Genomic DNA, 24,220 nt, shown 5'->3' on the forward strand with positions numbered 1-24,220 from the left:
ACATCGGGACTATATAGATGTCAGCCAAAAACACTAATCATATTGGGACTACAGAAAGATGTCAACCAAAACCACAAATCATAATGGCTGGACCACAGAAAGATGTCACCCAAAACCACTAATCATAATGAGGCTACAGGAGGATGGTCTGTCTGCCTTCTGCTGGGAGTGCTGGAGACAGATGCTGCTGAAACAACATCACAAGGGCAGCAACTTGGAGCCACAAGTAACCAGCCCACCCACTGAATAGCGCCTATGGGAGTTCCACTTTTCAAATGCTTGTGGCGCGATTTGAGGTTCTGTCATTACAGATGCCATCAGTATGGGAAACGTGTGTTTTTAATCCAGTTTCAGTTCTCAGTTTGAATTGAGTCACTGTCATACAAGCCACTACTTCCTATTGCCTTAACCTACTGTTAATAAAAGCTACTCTAAAAATGTAATGTTTTGTAAATGTTTAAATGTTCAAATATGTAAAGGAGGGCAGGCATTGCAAAGTTCAGACCCGTACAAAAGGCATTCGCGGTGTTTTACATACGGCTGTGTGCGTGTGTGTGTGCGCGTGCGTGCGTGTGTGTGTGTGTGTGTGAGGGGGCGGTGATGATGCTTAAGTCAGATTTCCTGCAGGAAAATCAGCAGTAGCAGCAGAAGCAAAGAACTGTCGGCCAAGTGAGGAAACGCCGTTTCTCCTCATTTCCCGTTAGTTAGACGTTTCGATTACTTCCAAACGCTATCGTTGGATATTTGAATATTCGTGTGTTGACTTGCTCAGGGATCAAGGCTATCGTTGTAAGGATACTCAAGTGTCATCATGTCCAGAGTTACGGATCTGTCGAAACTCCGACAAGAGAGGATGAAAGAGATCAGTCTGCGGGTGAGTTGGCATTATGTTGAGCACCAACTAACGTTATAGTAGCCTATAACATTACAGCCAATGACAGTAACATTGACGGTCACATAGCAGACACCGACAGCTGGCTAAAACATATGTTTTAATAGCACAACACAACCGCTCTTTTTCAGGAAGTTAGCGCAAATGTTGTGACTTCATTTACAAGAGGAAGAGGCTCACTTATTGCCAACGCTAGTCCCTCTCTGTCTCTCTCTCTCTCTCTCTCTCTCTCTCTCTCTCTCTCTCTGTGTGTGTGTGTCTCTCGTCCCCGTTTCTCTCTCTCGTCTCTCTCTATCTCTCTCTCGTCTCCGTTACTCTTTCTCTCTGTCGATCTCTCTCTCTCTGTGTCTGTCTGTGTCTTTCTCTTTCGTCTCCGTTTCTCTCTCTCTCGTCTCCGTTTCTCTCTCTCTCTCTCTCTCTCTCTCTCTCTCTCTGTCTCTCTCTCTCTCTCTCTCTCTCTCTCTCTCTCCGGGAACCGAAAGATGACTACGTTGTTGGCAAATGTGCTAAATTGACTGTGGGTTGTGTTTACACATTCTATTATTATGTGCAAGTTTTATGCATTACGATTTTTATTTTCGTCCTTAAATCTCAACACAGTATGCCTGTAAGACTGCTGCGTTAGTTTGGGGCTAAAAGTGTATTTGTGGACAGATGTTATGTAATCATTTTGCCATTGTCTTAGCACAACAAACTACATAACCGTTTGATTTCACGGCGAATGGTCCACTGTTGAGAATCGGACAATTAGAAAGCAACCCGCAAGCAACAGCGACAAGGCTGATAATGATGCTGACTGTATGCTTTCTGATTGGGTAGTTCTCAGATAATGACCTCCCCAGTTAATTAAATAATTACCTGTTTCCTCTTACAAGTTGCAAATTTCAGTTGTGCAGAATAGTGTCAGTAGCCTATTGTGACAGTAGTAATAAAATAACTAATAAGAACCCGACACAAGTTTTTCCACTGGGATATGTGCTCAGATTCAAGGCTTCAGGTATTCATTTAGACTGAAGGTTTAGTGATATGAGTGAAACATCAGGCTGTGGATGCAGATACCAATAGAGTGGTTAGACACAGTGTATTCCTCCAGCTTGCATAGTTTCTAAAGCTGTATCAGTGAACAAAACATCTTTATTCACACAAAACGACCTGGAGGTGGAAGGGCGGCACACATTCACTAGGGCTGTGCAAAAAAATCAATGCAGCTGAGTATTGCAATAACCCTTTTTCCATGATACTGTATCGATTTTCCAGCCCTTCGTATCAATACATAAAAAAAAAAAATTAATGTTTTAAACGGATTTAAAATGTATTTAAATTTCCCTCAAATCTCTTCGAATTAAATAGGCCTAGTTTTGACTCAATTTGTCCACTGAGTTATCAATATAGTGTGATGTACATATTAGACTACCCAGGTGGTACACAGCAAGTTGTATTTTCAGCTCTATTTTTACATTTTCAGTAAATTATGTAGAGTATTGCAGTGTATCGCAATATGGATCGTATTGCAGTGTATCGTGATACAATCGTATCGTGACCCATGTATCATGATAGGTATCGTAGCGTGAGGTCCTTGCCAATACCCAGCCTTAACATTCACACTGCCTTCTACTAGTGGCCGCTGACTGGCTAAAGTGGAGCAGTTGGGGGTTAAGTGCCTTGCTCAAGGGCACATTGATAGAAGTTGTTGAGGGAGGGGACAGTGTTCAACGTTCACGTCCTAACGAAAGAAGGGATGACCTCTCGTTGCTACAACTTAGAGGCATTCACTGATTTTTGGTTGTGGGCATTCAGAGTTAAATAACTCCCATCCGCCCACATCCATAAATCAATTATAAAATCAACCATAAATTAAGTACAGCAGATATTGCTCGCTTTTGGTAAGTAGAGTTGATTGTATTCATGTGAATATAACTGATAAGTTTTGCCCACATCAGTGGAATGGACTGCTGACCTTGGTGGATTCACTACCTGTTTGTTTTACGTTGTGAAAGTGGGAGATATCGGAGCCTACAAAAAATTCCTATATGTCCTTCTTGTAATTGTCCCCCACTACCACTGTGCCGTCAGTGTTGACTACTTATACCATATTACCACTTACCTACTGTGCAATACCATATCACTTATCATTTAGCATTTATATTATTCATAACACTCACGCTCCTGGTGTCGTGTTATATTGTATATTGTATTATAAATTGTATTGCAGTGCAGTGGTTCTCAATGAGGGGTCTGGGGACCACCAGGGGTCCTTGAGGGGGTTCCATGGGGTCCCCAGCAAATTGATGAATTGTTAAACTTCAGCATTATTTCATTTACAAGAAGTTAACACAATTAGAGAATGTAGAAGAATGACTATTTTGATCATAGTTTCACTGTTATCTCTCTACCTACAATACAGATAGTCCTGGAATTCTGGACAAAATCATATCTAGCAATAAAAGATATTGTCAGATTTGGGTCCGAGAGACAAAATCTCATCAAATGGGGGTCTGTGGCCCTAATGTGGACTAAATTAGGGTCCTTGATATGAAAAAGGTTGAGAATCACTGTTGTAGTGTACATTGTGTAATGTACAGATTGTATTTATTGCGTATTGTAGTTCTTATATTTTGTACTGTATTGAGTAAAAACAGGACAATTACAGTTATTACATTTCAAGATATAACTTGTAAGCCTAATTCTGAGGAGAGTAGGCAACAGAAATATTTGGTCTTATATAATTACATATTTCAAGTACACTCAGCAATCACTGACTGACCCAAGGGTGGAACTACATCACTGGTGGGGGACAACATGTTTACTATTTGCTTGTTACCACTAGGAGACAGATATGTATGGATTTTTCCAGTCAGTAGCTTCTACTTGTGGTAAATCCTTTGTGACATGAACCAGGGATTCAGATAGGCAACCTTCTGGTCACAAGCCTGCTTCCTTAGCCAAAAGGCTACCACTGCCCTGCACCACTGCTGAATGAATGAAAACATTGTACTTCTAATGTAGATTTCATAATAGTCTGTGTGTGTGTTTGTTCACACAGAGTATGCTTGCTTGCTGAATGTTCGACTATAGCAACTGTTGCCATAGAAATGCCAGTGGGTTGGTGTGATATTACTGCTTTCTTTGGCAATGTAGAAGGCTTCAAAAACCCTTGCCCTGCCAGCACCTTACAAACCACACACATACCCTGGATTCAGTGTTTGTTAACAGCCGTAGTCTGTCATGCATATACACCATTTCTCACATTTGAATCCCATATGACACATATGACATGACTCTAGCACTAGGAAGGAGGTGAAATTTACTTCCCATAAAGGTTCAGTGATATTTAGATCCGCTGATTGGGGAGGCCATGGAAGGAGTTTGACTACATCCTGGTGTTCATGAAAGCAGCAGTGTGTAACACCCTAGGATACTCCTGGGCCTGTAAAATGGCCGCATTTTCCTTGTCCATTTTACAACCTTGCAGAACAATCATAACACCTAATGACTACCAGTAGATGGCTGCTTACAGATCCACCAACATGTTTGGCAGTTGGCAACACACTGACTGATTATTTCAGGGTTTCCCCTAGAATTTTTTTTACAAGGGAGGATGAGTGTATAGGATGACTGTTTCAAATAAATTCAATATCGAATATAATAATGAACAGGCATAGACAGTATAATATTGTTGCTGAATGATACTGATGAAACTGAATTACGTTTAGGTTACCTATGCATGTTCGCACATCTGTGCACATGCCCGGTTTTACCAAGATGTAAGTCTGGCAACCCTATGATTATTCCAGGACTGTAGTGCTGTTGCTGTAGTAACCTGTACTACTACTTGCTGACACAAGCACAACTAATGACGTCCAGTCACTAAGTCTCACAGGCTTCTCTCTGTTGAACCATACGGGAAGACCTCTCACTCGGATCATTTTTTAAATATCGGTACTGGGGAGAGAAGCTACAACAGCTAGGAAACAGACCAAAGACCGAAAAAGTAACGTTAGATCCGAGTGAAGCTTTGTGTGATGTAGCCCTATGACTAGGAGTGTAAACAAGGAAGTGGAGGAGATTCACAATGTTTTTCTAACGTTTTTCGGGCAATGTGCTTTGTAGTTTTTCAATGTTTTATCAGAGAATTTGAAAACTCTCCATTGTGTGTTTAACTGCATCATGTAAATACAATGTTCTCACCCTGCCTGGTTTCCACTGGCGGCATGCTAAAGAGTGGAACCTGCCCCTCCCCCATGGAAGGAAGTTTGTCTGACATAGTATATGACAGGACTGTGTAGCTCTCATTGTAATTGTGATTTAGGTACTTCAAAGTTGTGTAACTAAATAGGGCTGGGCGATAATTCAATATTATCCTTTATTGTCTTTCAGTGGAATCATATTGTGATGATATGAAGATATTTTGATATCGGGACACACATTTCTGCTGTCTGAATTGATGATGACAAGCAAATTTTACTTAAAAACTCATAAAATGAGGTATGGTAGGAATATTATTTGAATATTTCTGTTTTGTTTGACATCACACCTAACATTACCATTCGGTTCATTGAGATGAACATTAATTTGATTATTTAACAGGATTTTGCATACATGAACCATATCGTGATATATATTGATATCGAGAAAAATCCTTATGATTATCATGATATTGATTTCAACCATATCGCCCAGCCCTATAACAATTACAGAAGTGTGCAGATGGCATTTTTCTCTTTTTGGTTACTTCAAAGTTAAAATCCTTTTTCATGTGGTGTTTCTCATTTTTCGTCTATCACTCTGTTTTCATTCATTTCCATCCTCTATTAGTCTCCTTTCAGTGTTTGGCATTGTGATATGTCGGTCAGAGAGGCTAAACTTAAACTACCCAAGGGTGCTGTGCTGCCCCTGAGGAATCAATCCGGGTTACGGGGCCACTTCCATCCTCACAGCAGCATACCGCTGTCCTCAAAGTGGAGCACCCGACATACACACCACAAATGCATGCATACACAACTATGTGCAAGCATTTAAGTAAGTAGCATGTAAGTGCATCAGTAGAGTAATCTTAGATACCTGTGGGACAGGTAATAAACCAGGAGACGGCAATCTTTATCCAGACAGGCCATTATTTTAACATGGTGTAAGAGCTAAAGCCATCTGCAGCTAAAGCATTCCTTATCCTTTTCAGACCTGGGCCAAATAATATTTGCATGTACTTTTTCTGGCTTTGTTTCAGTCTGCTTTAATGCTGTATTTGAACCTTTCCTTAAGAAGCCAACTCATTTCATTCCCTAAACCATTAAATTACCAGGTGGGCGATATGGTGACGCAGTCGGATATCAGCGATGATTAACTGCAATCCAGTGGGAGATTGCCAGTGGGAGACTGTCCTTGACAGGCGACATATTCTGTCTATCTAGTCTTCCTCTGTTGGTGCTGTATGGCAAAAGAGAATTGACACGCCTAACAGAGAGGTTAAGGGGAGACAAGTAATTCACTCATTTGCAATAAAATAGCGTATTCACAGTCAATAGTATTAACTAGAAGGGCACTCGGAGAGCGCAGACCTCCGCCAAGGCCAATAGTCCAGTCTTCTATGATATGCAAATGTGCAAGCGCAATCAATATACGATCCTCTCCAAAATGTAATGGGTTCTTCCTTGGCCCATGCTACACCCTTCCATGAAGTTTCACGAAAATCGGGCCAGTAGTTTTTCCATAATCCTGCTGACAAACAAACGGCACCGAATACATAACCTCATTGGCGAAGGTAATAAATTGGGTAAACTCAGCCATAATAGGGGATGGCAAAGATGTATACACAAGGCGTTTTGCAATGTTGAAGCCATTATGACAGAGCTCCACTATTTGAGTTGCATTGTGTTGCCACCAATGTTGCGTCATGTTGTGATGCCGTACCTGCTCCACAGAGTGCGTTCAACTTTGCTGCGTTATTTGGACTTGGAGAGGAGCAAGGGGGAACAGTGATTATACTAGTGCCATATTATATGGGTAGGCTGTTATGATAGGATGTTTAGGAATTTCTTTATACAGAGGCAGGACAGGTTTGGTGATACTGTAGGTTTTGGTGCAGGGACAGACAGTGATACTGATTGAGGGGAGGCGGCAACTCACCAATCAGTAGCTAATTGGTTTTAGCAGTGAGTGGTGGGCCTCACTTGAGTGTTTTCCTCATCATTTAGACTGCCACATATTTAAGGACAAACAGCACCACAATAAAAGCTGAACTCTAATGGTACGTTTCCACAGGATCCGTCATTTCCACGCTTCCCATTCATTTTCTATGTAAGCAGCCGTGCAATGCATTCTGGTAGCGCCGCGGTGCATTTCAAGAGACGGGGCCTCACGTTGGCCGCTCCACATTTGCATAAAGTTGAGGTCTAGGCTACTTTATGCAAATCAGGGGCGTCCAGCGCGACTCCCGAAACTCATGTACAAAATTTTAAACTAACCATTGTCGATCTAAACTGAAGACAGATTCAGCAACTGCACGATTTATTTCTCACCTCAAATGTTTTCAGAAACACATTTCGGTGAACTATTTTCGTAATATAAGAGAAAGTTTGCAAACGAGCCGCCATGTTTTTCCAGTTTGAGTGACAGCGTTCGTCCAATCAGGTGCAGCAAGGAACCAATATGGAAGCACGCCTATCAAGCATCCAATACTGGGAAGCAGTGCGATCCCTCGCGTGAAATGATGCCCCTGTGAAAACGTACCATAAAACTGCCAAGGACCAGAGCTAGCTGCTCACACAGTACCAGGAGTGGAACGGCATGCCATGGCCTAGCTAGCCAGAGGAACCACCAGCCTGGCCCACCTGCTGCCCTGCCCCAGTAACACTGTTTCTCCCCTCCAAGCTAAACTTCAGTTTCACTCATTAGGTTTAGTTAGGCTCAAGTCCATGTTTAATACACACACAGGGTAACGTTTAGGTTATGATGCTAGGCTAACTTGGTTAGGCAGACTAAGTCAGGTAGGTTTAATCTTCCCTAGACCAGTGGTAATAGGTGGCAAGGTTAGGATCTAGCTTTGAGTCTTAGCAGTAGACCTAAAGCTCTAGTAGGGCTGGGCGATATGGTTGAAATCAATATCATGATAATCATAAGGATTTTTCTCGATATCAATATATATCACAATATGGTTCATGTATGCAAAATCACGTTAAATAATCAAATTAATGTTCATCTCATTGAACCGAATGGTAATGTTAGGTGTGATGTCAAACAAAACAGAAATATTCAAATAATATTCCTACCATACCTCATTTTATGAGAGTTTTTAAATAAAATTTGCTTGTCATCATCAATTTAGACAGCAGAAATGTGTGTCACAATATTAAAATATCTTCATATCATCACAATATGATTCCACTGAAAGACGATAAATATTGAATTATCGCCCAGCCCTAAGCTCTAGTATTTTTTGCAAATACTCAAGTGTTGCTAGCTGAGTGTGCTCTTGTTATTACTGGAGTAGGTTATATAAATCTGGGGGTAATGTTTGGCCCTTTGAAAAATATACCACAACATCCATTTTAAATTAAACATCATAGTCATTTATTTTATGATTTAATTAGTGATTAACCACACCACAAAACATCCAATATAAACTTTATTGGTCGTTATTGAATTATTATAATTTATATTACAGGTTTTCTCAATTGCTTAGATGCATTTTCCCAAATGCTAATCTCAATCTCAAAAATCTAGTGCAATTTCCAAGTGTTTCTCACAACACTACCAACCGTGCAAAAAACCCCGAAAACACTCCAAACATTAACAACACATGTCAAAACACACAAAGTCAGACAGTGTTTTTCTATTACAATAAAGTAATGAGGAAATTGTATACATTTTTATGAAGTTGGAAAATTCAAGTGAAAAATAGGGTGTGCAAAAGTAAGTGCACCCATTGAGCTAAATTGTGTCACTGACAATATTTGATCAACATTTCATATCTTATGCTGCTCAGATCTCATGTCCATGTTGTAGCTATAGGTTTCGAACATTATTTGCCGTTCAAAATTGTAGTTATTCTGCCTTTTTAGCCAACAAAAACTGATAACAGGTCTCAATGGAATCTCAATGGACTTTAGGGTGTAGGATGGACTCAATCTCAGAAAACATGTAGTGTGTAATGTGAGGTTCACTTATGGATAGCATTGGGGTCCAGGTCTTCATGTTTCAAAGAAAAAATAAACTATCAAGCTACCCTCACTATATCCGAAAATACATATTCATAATACAAATTCATATACATTTTTAAAATGTATTCATTTTTATGTATTTATTTAATTATTTCTTAAAATAAACTCACTAGGGAAGTGACTCACTGGAATCACACGACACACTGGCCTTTTATGTACAAACACAATGCTCGTTGTACATAGTATTTTGCATGCAATGATTTATGCACTGTGTCAGTGTGAATGTGAAATGTACACACTCAAGTGTTGCTCGGGGAAATCAGTAATCATTAACCAGCGGAGTTGTGAAATTTAAAAAAACTAAACATGAAAAATTGAACACGTGTCAGTGCATAGCGGAATTCTAGAGCCACAAATATTCCACCAGTTTCCATTAGCCGTATGCTGTTTTTTGTAAAAGCTACAGTTACCAGAATAAAGACAGACAGACAGACAAAACATTTCTGAAGACAATCAAGATAGACAGACAAACACAGCCAATAAGTTATGTCTAATTTTGTATTAGGTCATGGCCTTAGTCAATTTTAGCATTTAAGTTATACACAATGGTACAGTTTCTATTGGAAAATATGCCTATTGTTTTTGTCAGTTTATGCTTTTGAAAAGGGCAGGCCTGGATTTAAACCCACAAGGTTCAGCATGGGAGACAGATGCTTTACCTATTGAGGTAAACACCTTTGACAGATTTCTTGAGGTGAAAATAACTAAAGGGAGTATTGTGATATTGCAGCCTATGATTGATTTAGAACCCTAGTAGAGTTCTAAAACCTCCCGTTAATTTCATTATGGCTTTACAAACATCATCACAAGAGCATTGACCTCATTATGCTTTAGTTTAATGAAGATTCATCAAACTATCTTGAATTTGACACTGTCAATTTCCTGGACCATTTAGAGTAGGGCATTTTGATCCACTGTACGCTCAATTTTTGACATCTTAACTTTAAGGTATGAAGATTTCAGAAATCATATTGGGGGTTTTTTCAGCAACTTATGGTCTAGGACAGTGGTTCTCAACGTGGGGTCCGGGGACCACCAGGGGTCCTTGAGGGGGTTCCAGGGGGTCCCCAGCAAATGGATGAATTGTTAAACTTAAGCATTATTTAATTTACAAGAAGTTAACACAATTAGAGAATGTAGAAGAAAAGACTATTTTGATCATAGTTTCTCTGTTATCTCTCTACCTAGAGATAGTCATGGAGTTCTGGACAAAATCATATCTGACAGTAAAAATATTATCAGATTTGGGTCCGAGAGACAAAATCTCATCAAATGGGGGTCCGTGGTCCTAATGTGGACTAAATTAGGGGTCCTTGATAGGAAAAAGGTTGAGAATCACTGGTCTAGGAGGACAATGCTAGAGGATCATAGCTGGTTTGACAAGTGAATTTCCATCTGTGGGATAAATAAAGTATAACTCATCAATCAACCTCAAGACGATTTTACTAACATACAGTATACATCATCCTGATAACTCTGACAAGCATTTGTTGGTTGGCCATTCACGACTTGTTGATGGCAAGTTTGAGATTTGAACTCAGTCTTGTGCTTTGAAGACATGTACCTTAACCACTAGGCCAACTCCCACTTTGGTGTGCCAGAGGGGGGAAACAAAAAAAAATGATAGTCCAACCTATGTTGAAAGCCTCAGAAAGAATATTATAACTTTATTAGTGCCCCCCATCAATCAATTTAAACATGGCTTTACAGACATCATCTTGAGAGTATAGAAATCATTGGTCTAACATTGAATGTAACATTGACAATGTTACATGTCACAACTATTTGCAGATGGACATTTATGATCAATTTTCAAGATATCATTACAATTTTAGTTTAGGAGGACAACTTTGTGGGATCACAGTCAGTTTTTGCTATAAACAGGGGTTTGATTTGTCCTATTTGGCACACAGATAACATCTGTTGAACAATGACTCCAGGAACCCTAGTCATATGTTCCAAATGTTTTCATATTTTGTTTGTTTGTTAAATGTTTTTGAAATTTTGGACAAAGAATTAATATGAAAATTATCTCTAATGTGAAGAGGCTGTGCCTCACTGACTTTGACTGACACTGAATTTCATTGACTGAAATTGCATAGCCTGACTCCATATGCCTATTGCTGGAATTCCTATTACATTAGGGTTAAAGTAGGGTGAAACTTTGTTGTAATTTCTCGAATATTAGCTCCACCTATGCCGCTTAAATCAAACTGGAGCATCGGTGTGTTCATACCAAGTGAGCCTATAGTCATACAAATCTCCATCAGGCATCCAAGGCAATTTTTTTAGGAATTGCTGCCTTTATTCGACATTTGAAAGTAGAGATAGACAGGAAAGATTGGGACAGAGAGGGGGATGACATGTGACAAAGGTCTTGGGTAGGGATGCAAATTTTAAGTCACCCATAGGTTTCTGAAGGTTTACAATCGCCGCCATGTTGACATTTTTTGGAGCCAGTGCAGCCAAAGCGAGCCTGAGGGTTGCCCGTAAAGCCGCAGCGCTACCTACTATTGGCCCATAATCAGCGACCTGTTGGATCACTGGACAGGCGACCTGTCAATCACTTGGAAAACAACCCCGTTTTATATCCATTATATCCTGTTAATGACACAATTATTTTTAAAATCGGAATAAGGACACACATTAGAAGAAGTGAAATTAGCTACTGAGACCATAACCTCTTGTGGAAAAAATTTATTGACTTTATATTTTGAGTGAGAAGATTAGATAAGATTAGATTCTTTAATGACCACACAGCTAGGCTGGTGGAATTTGTTTTCAATACATTAAGCTAGGTTCCAACATAAAAACATAAAAACATCAGTACAACATACAATCAGTACAATATAAATAGTACAATATACAGTACAGGACCCACATCACAGTACAGTAAACATAACATATATTCCACAAAGTTTCATAGCCATAGTAATAGATAACTGAATATGAGACAAAACATCATAGACACAGCATAGACATAATGGAATTGTCAGAGGGAGTTCAGAGTTTGTATGGCAGTTGGAAAGAAGCTGTTTTTAAAACGGGTTGTTTTGGTGAGCAGAGAACTGTAGCGCCTCTCAGAGGGCAACAGCTGGAAAACATGGTGTGCTGGGTGAGTGGGGTCAGAAATTATTTTTCTTGCCCTTTTCACTGTCCGTTTGTGATGAAGTGATTCGATTGATGGGAGGGGGATGCCAATGATTTTGGATGATTTGTTGACAATGCACTGTAATTTATTCCGGGAGTGAGTGTCCAAACTGCTGTACCAGCCTGTTATGGATGAAGTGAGGATGCTTTCTATGATGGCTGAATAGAAACGGAGCAGGAGATGTTTCCTCACTCTGAATTTCTTGAGCTGACGGAGAAAGAATAGTCTTTGCTGGGCTTTTTTGAAGATGTGGTCTGTGTTGGTCTTCCATTTAAGGTTATTGCTTATGTGAGTGCCAAGAAATCTGAATGAGTCAGTGATGGATATGGGTTTGCCAGAGATGAGTACAGGGGTTTTGGAGTGTGACTTGCATCTGAAGTCGATAATGAGTTCTTGAGTTTTTGATGAGTTGAGTAGAAGGTTATTGTCTGTGCACCAGGTAGGCCTAACTGCATGGTTTATCTGTGCACGGTATTCTGTTTCGTTGTTGTTTAAGATGAGTCCTATGATGGTTGTGTCGTCTGCATATTTGTAGATGTTGACGGAGCTGTAGTGGGATGTGAGATGGTTTGTGTAGAGAGAAAATAGCCAGGGTGAAAGGATGCAGCCCTGGGGTGCTCCTGTACTGAGGTACAGAGGGTGAGATGTGGTGTTGTTTATCTTTACCCTCTGTTGCCTGTTCCAGAGGAAGCTGTGGATCCAGTGACAGATGCAGGGGTCAATGTTCATGTCCAGTAGTTTATTGAAGCGTTTGACCGGGTTAATTGTATTGAAGGCAGAGCTGAAGTCTATGAACAGGATGCGGGCGTAGGTGTTGGGGGTCTCCAGGTGTTGCAGCATGTGATGGATAGCTGAATTGACTGTATCCTCCACAGACCTGTTGGCTCTGTAAGCAAACTGATATGGATCCATAAGGGGAGTGGTGCTGGTTTTCAGGTGAGTGAGGATGATGCGCTCAAATGACTGGCCACGGATGTAAGGGCAATCAGTCTGTTTGAAGCAGTGGGGCACTGAACATCGGCAGAGGGAGGTGTTAAAAATGTTGGTGAAAACAGGGGCCAGTTCCGCAGCACAGTGATGGAGCACAGTTGGGCTGATGCTGTCTGGGCCTGCTGCTTTATTTTTCCTCAGTCTCTTGAAAGTGGTCCTCACCTCATCTTCCTGGATGTAAAATGGGGGGGATGGAGGAGGAATGGGAAGTGAAGGTGGTGGGACTGGTGACTGTTCGAACCTCCCATAGAAAATGTTGAGTTTGTCCGGGAGCTGACTGTCATTATCAGGTGTGGGGGTGGGTCTCTTGTTGTAGTTGGTGATGTCATGAAGTTTGTTCCAGATGATTCTTGTGTCATTGGTTGAAATTTGTTGTTCTAGTTTTGTGGCATAATTAGATTTGGCTTTTCTTATTGCAGACCTTAGTATATATTTGGCAGCCATGTAATCCTCCTTATTTCCCATTATGTAGGAGTTTTTCTCCTTCCTTAATTTCTGGATGTCTTTAGTGAACCAGGGTTTATTGTTGTTGTAGAGCTTAACTGTTTTTGTTGGGATACATAGTTGCTCACAGAAATGAATGTATGACGTCACTGTATCGGTATAGTCGTGCAGGTCACCAGCTTCACGGAATACATCCCAATCAGTGCTCTCGAAGCAATCTTTCAGCTTCTCGATGGCGTCTGTGGACCAGGACCTAATGGAGTTAGGTCAAGTTTCTCTTTGTACTTCTCTGTACCTCTTTGAATGGAGTATAGCAGTGGTCCAATGTGTTGTTCCCTCTGCTGGGGCAGGTTACTTGTTGATGGTAGCTAGGGAGTTCAGAGGAGAAGTTGGTGTGGTTGAAGTCGCCTGACACAATTACTGCAGCATCGGGGTGTGAACTTTCCACAGAGAAGATGTAACTGGCTAGTTCGCCTATGGTGGAGTTAGCGTTAGCCTCCGGTGGTATGTAAACACCGACCGTGATTATCGAGGCAAATTCTCTGGGAAGGTAGGAGGGTCTGCATTTGACAGTGAGGTACTCTAAGTGTGGGGAGCATACATGGCTGAGTACTGTGGAGTTTGTGCACCAGCGATGGTTGATCATAATGCATATGCCGCCGCCTTTAGTCTTGAACGATAGTTTGGCTGACCTGTCGGCTCGGTAGAGTGTAAATCCTGGGAGCGCTACCGCTTGGTCGGGCACTGTTTGGTCTAGCCAGGTTTCAGTCAGGCAGATGGCAGAGCAGTCGCTGTAGTCTCTGTTAGATTGGATCAGAAGGCGGAGTTCGTCCATTTTATTCTGATCTGACATTAGACAGCAAAAGAACTGGGAGTGGTGGGTGGTATGGGCGCCTCCTGAACCTGGAGAGGATACCAGTGCGCCTACTCCATTTCCCGGTCGTCAGCCATGGTGTTGGGAGGCCGGGTGAGTTAATATAAAATATAAATTATTTTAGATATATAGATAAATATAATAGTTGGGTTGTGGTTGACTTGCATGTCGGGCTGTGTTTAGAGTCTTTTTGGAGCCAGCCCCTAGTGGACATTAGAGGAATTGCCGCCTGGCGACACTTCCTTATTGGCTTAAAAATTTGCCTGTGATTTTGGCCGCTTGGTTGCAAATGGCTGATTTCATTATCTTGAAAATTGAGCATACATGTAGTCCAAGTCTGAATACAAATAGCTTTTTAAACAGATTGCCTGTCTTATCTGAAGAACTTAGGTACAGCCAGCTCAGTCTCACAGACACAGTACTGTTATTAGATGATACACTTTTCATTTTATCCATCTCTGATGTTATGGAAAAAACAGGGAACTATAGTTTTGGTGTTGTCGTTTTTCCTACTTGAATATAATTTTACATAGTCATGAACTGTATTTGTTGAGTGAGTTTCATCACAGGCCCTTGAGAACTGCTGAAACCCAACTGTGTAATTTTAAAAATGCATGTGCATCAATGAAAAAATAAGATCCTTCATGGTGAAGAGTTGCAAGTTTGTCCTTTCCCAATCAGGCCAGTCTGACTTCTGCTTTTACCATAGAGTCCATGTGACCATCACAAGGGCTTCTCCTTTTCTGAGTTGCAGCCTTCATCTAAGAAGAAAAGGAAAAGACAAATACAATATAAGTATAGATAAGATAATAAGATAAGATAAGAATAGATGAGAAAATAGGTATTAAATAAACAGTAGAAACATCAAGAATATAAAAAAAATAAAGAAATAAAATGATAATAAAAGCAATAAAATAGAATATAAATGGGTTATGTTATGTTGTGCAGTTATGTACAAATGTAAAAGTGCACAGAGAATGTGCAGAAATATGTCCAGAGCAAAAACCGCAGCAAATGTGAAAATTCTGCAGCACATATAGGCTAATATAAGTATATAAATATAGGTATGTATAAACACAACTTTGTAAACACGAAAATATCAATGTGGAACCTTTATGAAAATAAAAATGTCATTAGTACGTTATGTTAATATACTAATTCATGCTGCCCATGAAGTTTGAAATACCTCAACCAAAAAGTCATTTCTAGGCCTCTTTTTATGCTGACGGTATAAAATTGTAAATTAGACATAAGCCTTTATTCAGCCCACTTGAATGTAGAGACTATATGACACCACTGCAGATTAGTAATGTCTGGAAACTCTATTTCGTGGTATCCCCCTCCTTACCCTTTGACAGTGTTGCTTTAGCAGCAACTTCCTTTCCCCACAGCAGCTTTAAAAATAGGAAGTCTTTGCAAACTACTTCCCCTGCATTATACCACCAGGCCACACAGGGCCGTGCACAGACTTTTAGGAGGGCAGGTGCTCAACTGCCCTAAGCACCTTGAGATTACACTGTATTTTAAAGTGTGATATACAAATAAAATGTCATCTTCTTCTTATTATTATGTCCATCATCTTATTATTATTATTACCTGTTTAGCTATGTATTCATGTGACAGGGATCATGTAGAGTAGGCCTACGCTACGTGCCCACAAGTTTGGTATAGGACAGGACTAAACCATTTCACAGAAATAGGAGGGGGGGCTGTATGGGTGGATCCTTTTTTTTTTTTACATAAGCAGTTTGGAACTGACAGCTATGCCAGTGTTTTTTGTGTCAGGGGCTGGCTGAGGGCACAAACAGGGGCATTAAATTTAGACCTGGCCAAAAAGGGCACTTTTTGCAATGGAAACCAACACTGTGAATTTAAGTAAGTAACAGCAGCCATTACCTATGACCATTCATAGAGTGTAAAGGAAGGGGAATTAATGAAATGGGAGAAAAGATAACTTGACAGAACAGAAACTATAAAATGTGGTGTCAATAGCCATTATCAAATAGATTTGACAATGATAGGTTTATAGAAAGTTTTGTCTTTAAATATACTTATGTTTTTCCCTATTTTCCTTTTTATTCAATAGTCTTAACACCTAGCACAGTACTATCACAGCCCTATGCCATTACTATACATGCCACACAGCCTCTGGATACACTCTTTGTGTGGATGGTGACCCTGAGCCTCTCATCATATGGCTATATACATGTATTAGAACCAAAGGAAAATATAGGAAAAAGGGTGAAAAACAAGGGAAAAAAATATATAAATACGGAACAACAGAGAACATGTTTACAGTTTGAGATGGACTGAGGAACAGAGAACATCTTTTCAGCTTCAGATGGACTGAAGAACAGAGAACATCTTTTCAGTTTCAGATGGATTGTGTACTTGAGGTCCTTGAGGCTAATTGGAAGAAGTTGTTTTACCCCAGTGCTCATCTATAAATTCAGAGGACTGCAGCATGCACATCTAACAACTGTATTTTAGGTATTATAGTACATGGATGAACCATCAACTGTCTTATTAAGGAAATCAATTAATTAATTAATTTTAAACCAGTAGAGCTGACACCCAACACAGTGGACCAGAACATTCAAAATCCATTTTACATCAAAGAGGTTAATCTTGAAGAAGTCAGCAAAATTATGAGTCACTTCAGCAACTCAAAGGGCAAAGACATCCATAATCTTGATTCTGCATTGATAAATAAATACAGAACCCAACTACTTGAGCCAATAACACACCTTTTGAACCCTGAGACCTAGAAAACAGCCGTTATCAGTCCAATCTTTAAATCTGGTGAGCAAGACTTGACATGTAATTACAGACCCATTGCCATCCCCCCAGTTGTCTCCAAGATACTGGAAAAAATTGTAGCAGAGCAACTCATAATACATCTAGAGACAAATCAGTTACTGCATCAACAATTTGGATTCAGACCCAAACATTCTACTGAGACTGCAAACTGCTATCTAATTGAAAAGATAAAAGGTCTTTTGGATAAAGGTCATGCTGTGGGAGCAGTTTTCTTAGACTTAAAAAAGGCTTTTGATACTGTTAACCACAGTGTGTTGATATCCAAATTTCCTAAATTCCAATTTTCTGATCATGCCTCACAATGGTTTGACTCGTACCTCAGGGGAAGAGTACAATGTGTGAGAGTCAATGGGGAAAAGTCCACCCTCCGTGACAATAGCATGGGGATACACCAGGGGTCAGTTCTAGGTCCATTGCTATTTAGCATATATATCAACGACCTACCTGAGAGCTGTCCTGGGGTTGGCTGCCAAATGTATGCCGATGATACGGTCATTTATACATCTGCCAGAACATCTAGCAAGGCCGCTGACCAGCTCACTGAATCCTTACATTCTGTATTGCAATGACTTGAGTCCTCTCACTTAACACTGAATGTAAAAAAAACTGTTTCAATCTGTTTTTCTATACGCAGACGACACGAAAATGAAAGATTCATGGTAAAAATAAAGAATGAGGTCATCAGTGAGGTTGACAATGTCAAGTACTTAGGAATCATCTTAGACTCACATCTAAGATTTGATAAACAAGTGAATAATATTTGCAAAAAAGTTAAATCAAATCTCAACTGCTTCAGACTCATCAGAAAGTATCTATCATTATAAAAATAAACTTAAACTTAAACTTAATTTGAGACGGGACAAGACTGGACTTGTGCATTATCAGCTGCTTTACTAATTTAACTTGCAACTTTCAAGGGAGAATATTATGATATATTATGATAGCCTGCAAGATGACTAATGATGGCTCTATGAGTGAAATGGATATTAACGCTTTACGGAACAAATAACAAGCTTGTCAGACAAAATATACTTATTGTAAGTCGCTTTGGACAAAAGCGTCTGCTAAATGACATAATGTAATGTAATGTCAGAATCTGTTGCATAGCTGCTCTCATCTTCATAATATAACAGTCACATATGTAAGGTTAATCTGCCCCTAAAAATTAACCAGGCTGTACTATACTGTAATAGCCATGATATTAGGCCTAGATTACATTACTGAGCTGTAATCTGACACTCATGTTTGTGTATGTGTTTTTAGTGTCTAAAGCCCTTAAACCTTTGTGCTCTCTAATATTGCCGAGTATATTGGCATTCAGATCATATTGGAACTTAAGCTGGTCATATTAAAACTCTACCGAATGGACCTGTTATGGTATGGACCTTTTGGAAATATGTACCCTAAAAATACATTGACCAGCTATTGGTAATGTACCTTGCGATCCCGGGCCCATTTTGTTGTTTGCTGGTGTATTTTTCTTACTCCTGTTGATAAGTCTCCGAACGAAGACAAGTTGCCGTCACCTCAAGATATTTCCGCCGCAGCAACAATGTAGTAGTAGTAGCTTTTTATTAGTGCTTCGCAGTCATTTATAGACTGAAATTACACAGCAATTTACATACATATAGTATATCAAAACAGCAGGGAGATAAAAATACATTTTCAATAATTGTGAAAGTAGTAGCATATACAATCTACACTGAAATGTAAATAGGGTAGTCAGGCCAGATCTAGTGCAAATCCTATGAAGAAGGGATTCTGGAATGCTGTAGTAATATCAGTAGTCTGGGGGAAAAGAAGGGGAAAATGAGAAGAGTGAAAACTATGATGTATGTTTGTTGTTTGTTGTTCTTGTGAGGTAGGGGATGGGAGAATTGTAGTAACGACCTATTCTTGCCAGCGGGGTGTTAAGTTTGTGACCATGGCAGGTGGTACGTCCAGATATTTGTTCTCTAGGTGGGGGGAGCCAGTCAAAGGAGTGGGAGGATTGCAGTGAAAGAGCAAATTTCAGGCAGATCTGCTCCCTCCTCTTCTCAAGAAGGGGGATGCCTAGGGTGTTTAGGTGTTTAGGGCTTGCTGGTAGCTGGTGTAAGATGCTCCCAGGATAATGCGACATGCCCTCTTTTGCACACGCTCCAACTGGGTGGACAAGGCTTGGGTGAGACCAGGATGCCAAGCAGGGACTGCATACTCCAGCACTGGTCTAATGGAGCCGATATAAATGGCTCGTAGGTCAGCTTGAGTGACGGAGAAACGCTTGATGCGCTTGAGGAGGAAAAGCTTCCTGCTAGCGCTTGCCTTCATGGTGTTTGCCTGGTCACTCCACCTGAGGTTGTGCTGGATGGAGAGTCCCAGCACTTTGATTTTAGGCAGGACAGACAGGGGGATGTTGTTAATGGAAAGAGGTGGTGCTGGTGGTGGATTTTTACTGAATGATATGTGCATAGTGACACATTGCTTTTCATTAAGGAGCATGTTGTTTTGGGCAGAACAGATATTTAGCTCATTGAGCTGATTCTGCATGGAAGAGGGCTGCTGCCACTGTCTGGACTCCAGTAAATTGATGTCATCAACGTACTTCCAAACTAAGGGCAGCGTCGTCAATCAGGGCAAGGAAGAGGATGGGTCCAAGGAGAGTTCCTTGGGCCAGGTACTCCCATTCCGATAAGGCACCACGATAGCGAACCCTTTGTCTCCGATTGGAAATAGAGTTACAAATCCAAGGGACTAGTTCAGGGCTCACTCCCATGGTCAGGATCTTGTTGATTATAATGTTATGATTAACCCAGTAAAGGCCTTACTAAAATCAGTAGCTACCAGTGAACAGACAGAGTCAGGTTTATCTGTGTTTTTAACAGTCAACTAGGCTGACAAGGGCATGGGTGGTGGATTTGCCCTTCAAACTCCCCAGTCAAATGAGATGTCCTTGAGAACCCACTGGAGAGCAAAGTTTTCAGTCATTTTTGCAAACTGGGAGGTCAGGAAATAGGTCTTAACTGCTTTAACAGTGCGGGAAGCTTTGGGGATGGGAATAACCACCGCCTCTTTCCACTGTTTAGGGACGCAGCCCTCCTGTTAGAACATGACAAAGAGGAACACTGATCTCACAAGCAAACTCCTTCAAGGTTTTCTGGGGGATTAAATCGGGGCCAGGTGCTTTGCTTGACTTTGACAGCCTGGAGGGTTTTGTAGACATCCCATACTGGGATGGTGGGCAGCTGGTGAGGAGAGGGGAGAAAGGATGGTAGCTGGGTGGTATTGAGTACTGGCAAAGCACATGATATCTCAGCAAACTGTTTATAATATTTGCAGTTGTCTCAGTGTCCTCAGTACCAGATCCAGGTACATTAATTACTCGCTCAGCTCTTTTCACATTAGCCATGGCCATAACTTCTTGGTGCCATTGTCTGGGGTTGGCAGACTGCAGTCGAGCAACATTGTCGGAGTAGTAGGTCTTCCTAGCAGAGGCAAGGGCCCGTTGCAGACAATGGAGTCTTTCTTGCGCCATGCATCAGTTCTCCTTGAAAATGCACAGGAGGAGAAATACTCCATGAAAATAGGCTATACTTACATTGTGCTCCAAGAGCTGAAGCAACAACATCCAAGCCTTATCTATTTTAATGTTGTCTTTGTAGAAAAAACTCTGAGGGTCATATAGCTCCCTGTTTTTTTCCACTGTGGTGATTAACTTTATATGGTCCATCTTCATTCAACACAGCCTCTCTCATACATTTCTCTCGTTGATTTGTTTAGGATTATTTTTCAGCCAGTGTTGTGACTTGTGATTGGATAATCTTTGGACAAGCATAGAATTTATCCCTATCTTTCTCTCACTGGACAGTGTGTTCACTCCTGCCATTAACATGGCCGCCGAAAGGAATTGGGCTATGTACGCTGCCAATATACATCTATTCTGTGTCCTGTGTGAACAAGTTCTAAAGGTTAGGTATTTGTGTCAGTCCCTCAGAATCAAAGAGTAAGGGCTATACTATGGAATATACTAGGGAATCTGACAGGAATGATACGCTTAGTAATTTATTGGACTAGTAAAGTTATACACATATGCCACTAAGGCTGGGTATTGGCAAGGACCTCACGATACGATACGTATCACGATACATGGGTCACGATACGATTGTATCACGATACATTGCGATACGATACATATTGCGATACATTGCGATACTCTACATAATTTACAGAAAATGTAAAAATAGAGCTGAAAATACAACTTGCTGTGTACCACCTGGGTAGTCTAATATGTACATCACATTATATTGATAACTCAGTGGACAAATTGAGTCAAAACTATTTAATTCAAAGGGATTTGAGGGAAATTTAAGGACATTTTAAACCCGTTTAAAACATGATTGTTTTTTTTTAATGTATCGATATGAGGGGCTGGAAAATCGATACAGTATCATGGAAAAAAATTGCAATACTCAGCTGTATTGATTTTTTTGCACAGCCCTATATGCCACCAAGATCGTTCTCTACAATTTAAATCCTTCCGGATCAACATCTGGGGCCAAATGTATAAACCATGCGTACACACGAAAAGTGTGCTGCGCCACTTTCCACGCAGGTTTCCGAATGTATAAAAATCCACGGGCGGTGAGAATGTGCGTACCGGTACACATCTTTCACACCATGCGTACCGTACGCAGTCTTTTGAGTCCGATTAGTGTGATGTTGCGAGTTGGCAAATCTTGAGTAAATATGTTTGCCACTATGCATTATAATAATTATAATGATAATGATCTTTATATAAATAAACAAATAAGGTAGGTAGGTAGGCTACTTTATTGATCCCCGAGGGGAAATTAAGGCGTTACAGCAGCTCACATCACAAACCACACAACAAAATAAGTGACAATAGAATAAAATAGAATAAAATAAAATAGACATCTGAAACATTATTAAACATTATTAAACATTATATACAGTAAGATGGGTAAGACTGATACACCATAATAGTTTGGTTATTTTATGTGGATAATGTTTAACATTAGAAAGGCCAAAACCCATCTGGCATTGTTATTTTCAATTTTTAGTTCCTCCAGCACTGGAGGAAAATGGTATTTTTTCCTCCCTCCATGACTTTTCCTAAATATGAGGGTTTTAAATGAACGAAAAAAAAAAACACTTAGGAAATAGATACAGGCACTCTCCGCTATATCGCCGCGTTGGTTTGTGTGAATGCGCGTCTCTCTCTCCTCCGGCTCGCTTCAAGTAGGTCTGACTTATGGAGCACAATGAAAACCTAGTCAAACTAATTTCCCTCAGATGACATCAGGCCTTACTCACAGTGCCAAAACCAAGATCGCCAGTAAACTGGACAGTTTTCTTTGTTTATGTGACATGGAGATGTTAACGCACGTCAGGGACTGTACAGTTGCCGAGGTGCACAGAGATCCATGACGCACAGGAGGCGAGGCGCACAGATCCATCTCTCCTGGGAAGAAAACGCAGTGTCGGGTGGGCAGATGCACTCGGAATAAGTCCTGGAACAACTGTGTGACGTCCAAACGATCTGTGTGTAGTACCTGCTCACACAAACCAGTTGTGCGCTGACTGCGGGACTGAACGGTAAGAAAGGAAAGGCCACAAATTGCCATATTTGGAGCGTCAGTGCTGCGAACACTGGACATGTCACATTATATGGTTTTGTTTTTAATCTTTGAATCAGTTCAATTGTGCAATTTTACCTTTAATTACAAAAACACTGCATGCATAAAAGCACATTGGACATATTTGGAGAGGGAAGCACTGAAAACAGGCACATTCACCATCGTTTTTGACAAGAAGGTGACAAGAGGGGCGTATTTATAATCATTTGCATAGTTAATTCTGGGAGGAGACAAGGTGGGGTGAGAGGCTCGTGCATGTGCGCTCAATTTCAGGATGATTGAGTTTTATGAGGAACAAACACGTAGGAACAGACGTACGTGGGGTTTTATAAATCTGACGAAAAGACTGCGTATGCATGTTTCCTGTTTTGGGCGTACACAGATTTCTACACCTAAATATACACAGAGTTTTATACATTTGGCCCCTGGTGTTCCGAGCAATTACTGACTTCTGCACCCGGCCTGTGGATTAGAAGAGCCAGGTTACCAGGGGTGGGGTAGAGCAGCATCACTCTTTAGATCAAATTAGATGAAACTTATATGATCCCTGTAGAGAAATTAGGTCATTACAGTAGCAAAAATAATAGGATGCAACTGGGAAAAGAGAAGGTACATTTAAGCACAGTTTGGTGCAAAGAATTCAGTTCTCTAGACCCATGATTTTGCACCATTCATTCATCAGCCACACAGAGAGAAATCCATTGTAGAAGCCATCCATCAACTGTAAAAACTCGCTCTCTTGATGATGCCATCGCTATCACTGTTTTTTTTTTTACTCTTACCATATTCTGTTTTATTGATTTCTACTGCAGAAACCATGAACTTAACGAGTAAAAGCAATAAATGTAAAGCAGTCGATTTGCATTCTCTTGTCATGAACTCTTTAATTTGAAGCTCTTAGGCTAAGTGGTTCCGGTTTTCTTCAATTGATTTGACTGTACAGTTGAACAGTTACTGCAGCTCTCTGAACCCTTGATAATTATGTAAAACTGTACATTTATTGTTTTCATGCAAAACACGTCATTTTTCACACTCAAAATAGTTCACATAGCAGTCTCAATTCTTTATAACTTGTAAAATCATAGTGCCTTTAAGTACTAGTTAAATGATACCTTTTCATTGCTTTCACACATAAAAGTAACTAGGACTGCAAGCAGTCATGGACGGGGCCGGCAGATGTACCGTAAGAGGAAAAAGAGC

At 40.4% G+C, this 24,220-nt stretch overlaps 1 protein-coding gene across 3 annotated transcripts in view; it reads left to right on the plus strand.

The window, feature by feature from the left end:
- The first annotated feature begins 657 nt into the window (after positions 1–657).
- Positions 658–24,220, plus strand: part of arhgef2a (Rho guanine nucleotide exchange factor (GEF) 2a) — a 78,480-nt gene continuing 54,917 nt past the window's right edge. For 2 of the 3 annotated variants that reach the window (XM_071535222.1, XM_071535223.1), the window contains exon 1: positions 658–874. In XM_071535222.1, coding sequence (XP_071391323.1) covers positions 812–874 — 63 coding nt within the window. In that variant the 5' untranslated portion in view covers positions 658–811. Of the gene's footprint in view, positions 875–16,347; positions 16,443–24,220 lie in introns of those variants that run through there. The other variant, XM_071535224.1, reaches the window with a different exon arrangement.

The sequence above is a fragment of the Centroberyx affinis genome, unplaced genomic scaffold (genome assembly GCF_046629955.1).
Source record: "Centroberyx affinis isolate AG114_WGS23_722 - 3 ecotype Tasmania unplaced genomic scaffold, CSIRO-AGI_Caff_v1 ptg002680l_1, whole genome shotgun sequence".
Lineage (NCBI taxonomy): Eukaryota > Metazoa > Chordata > Actinopteri > Beryciformes > Berycidae > Centroberyx > Centroberyx affinis.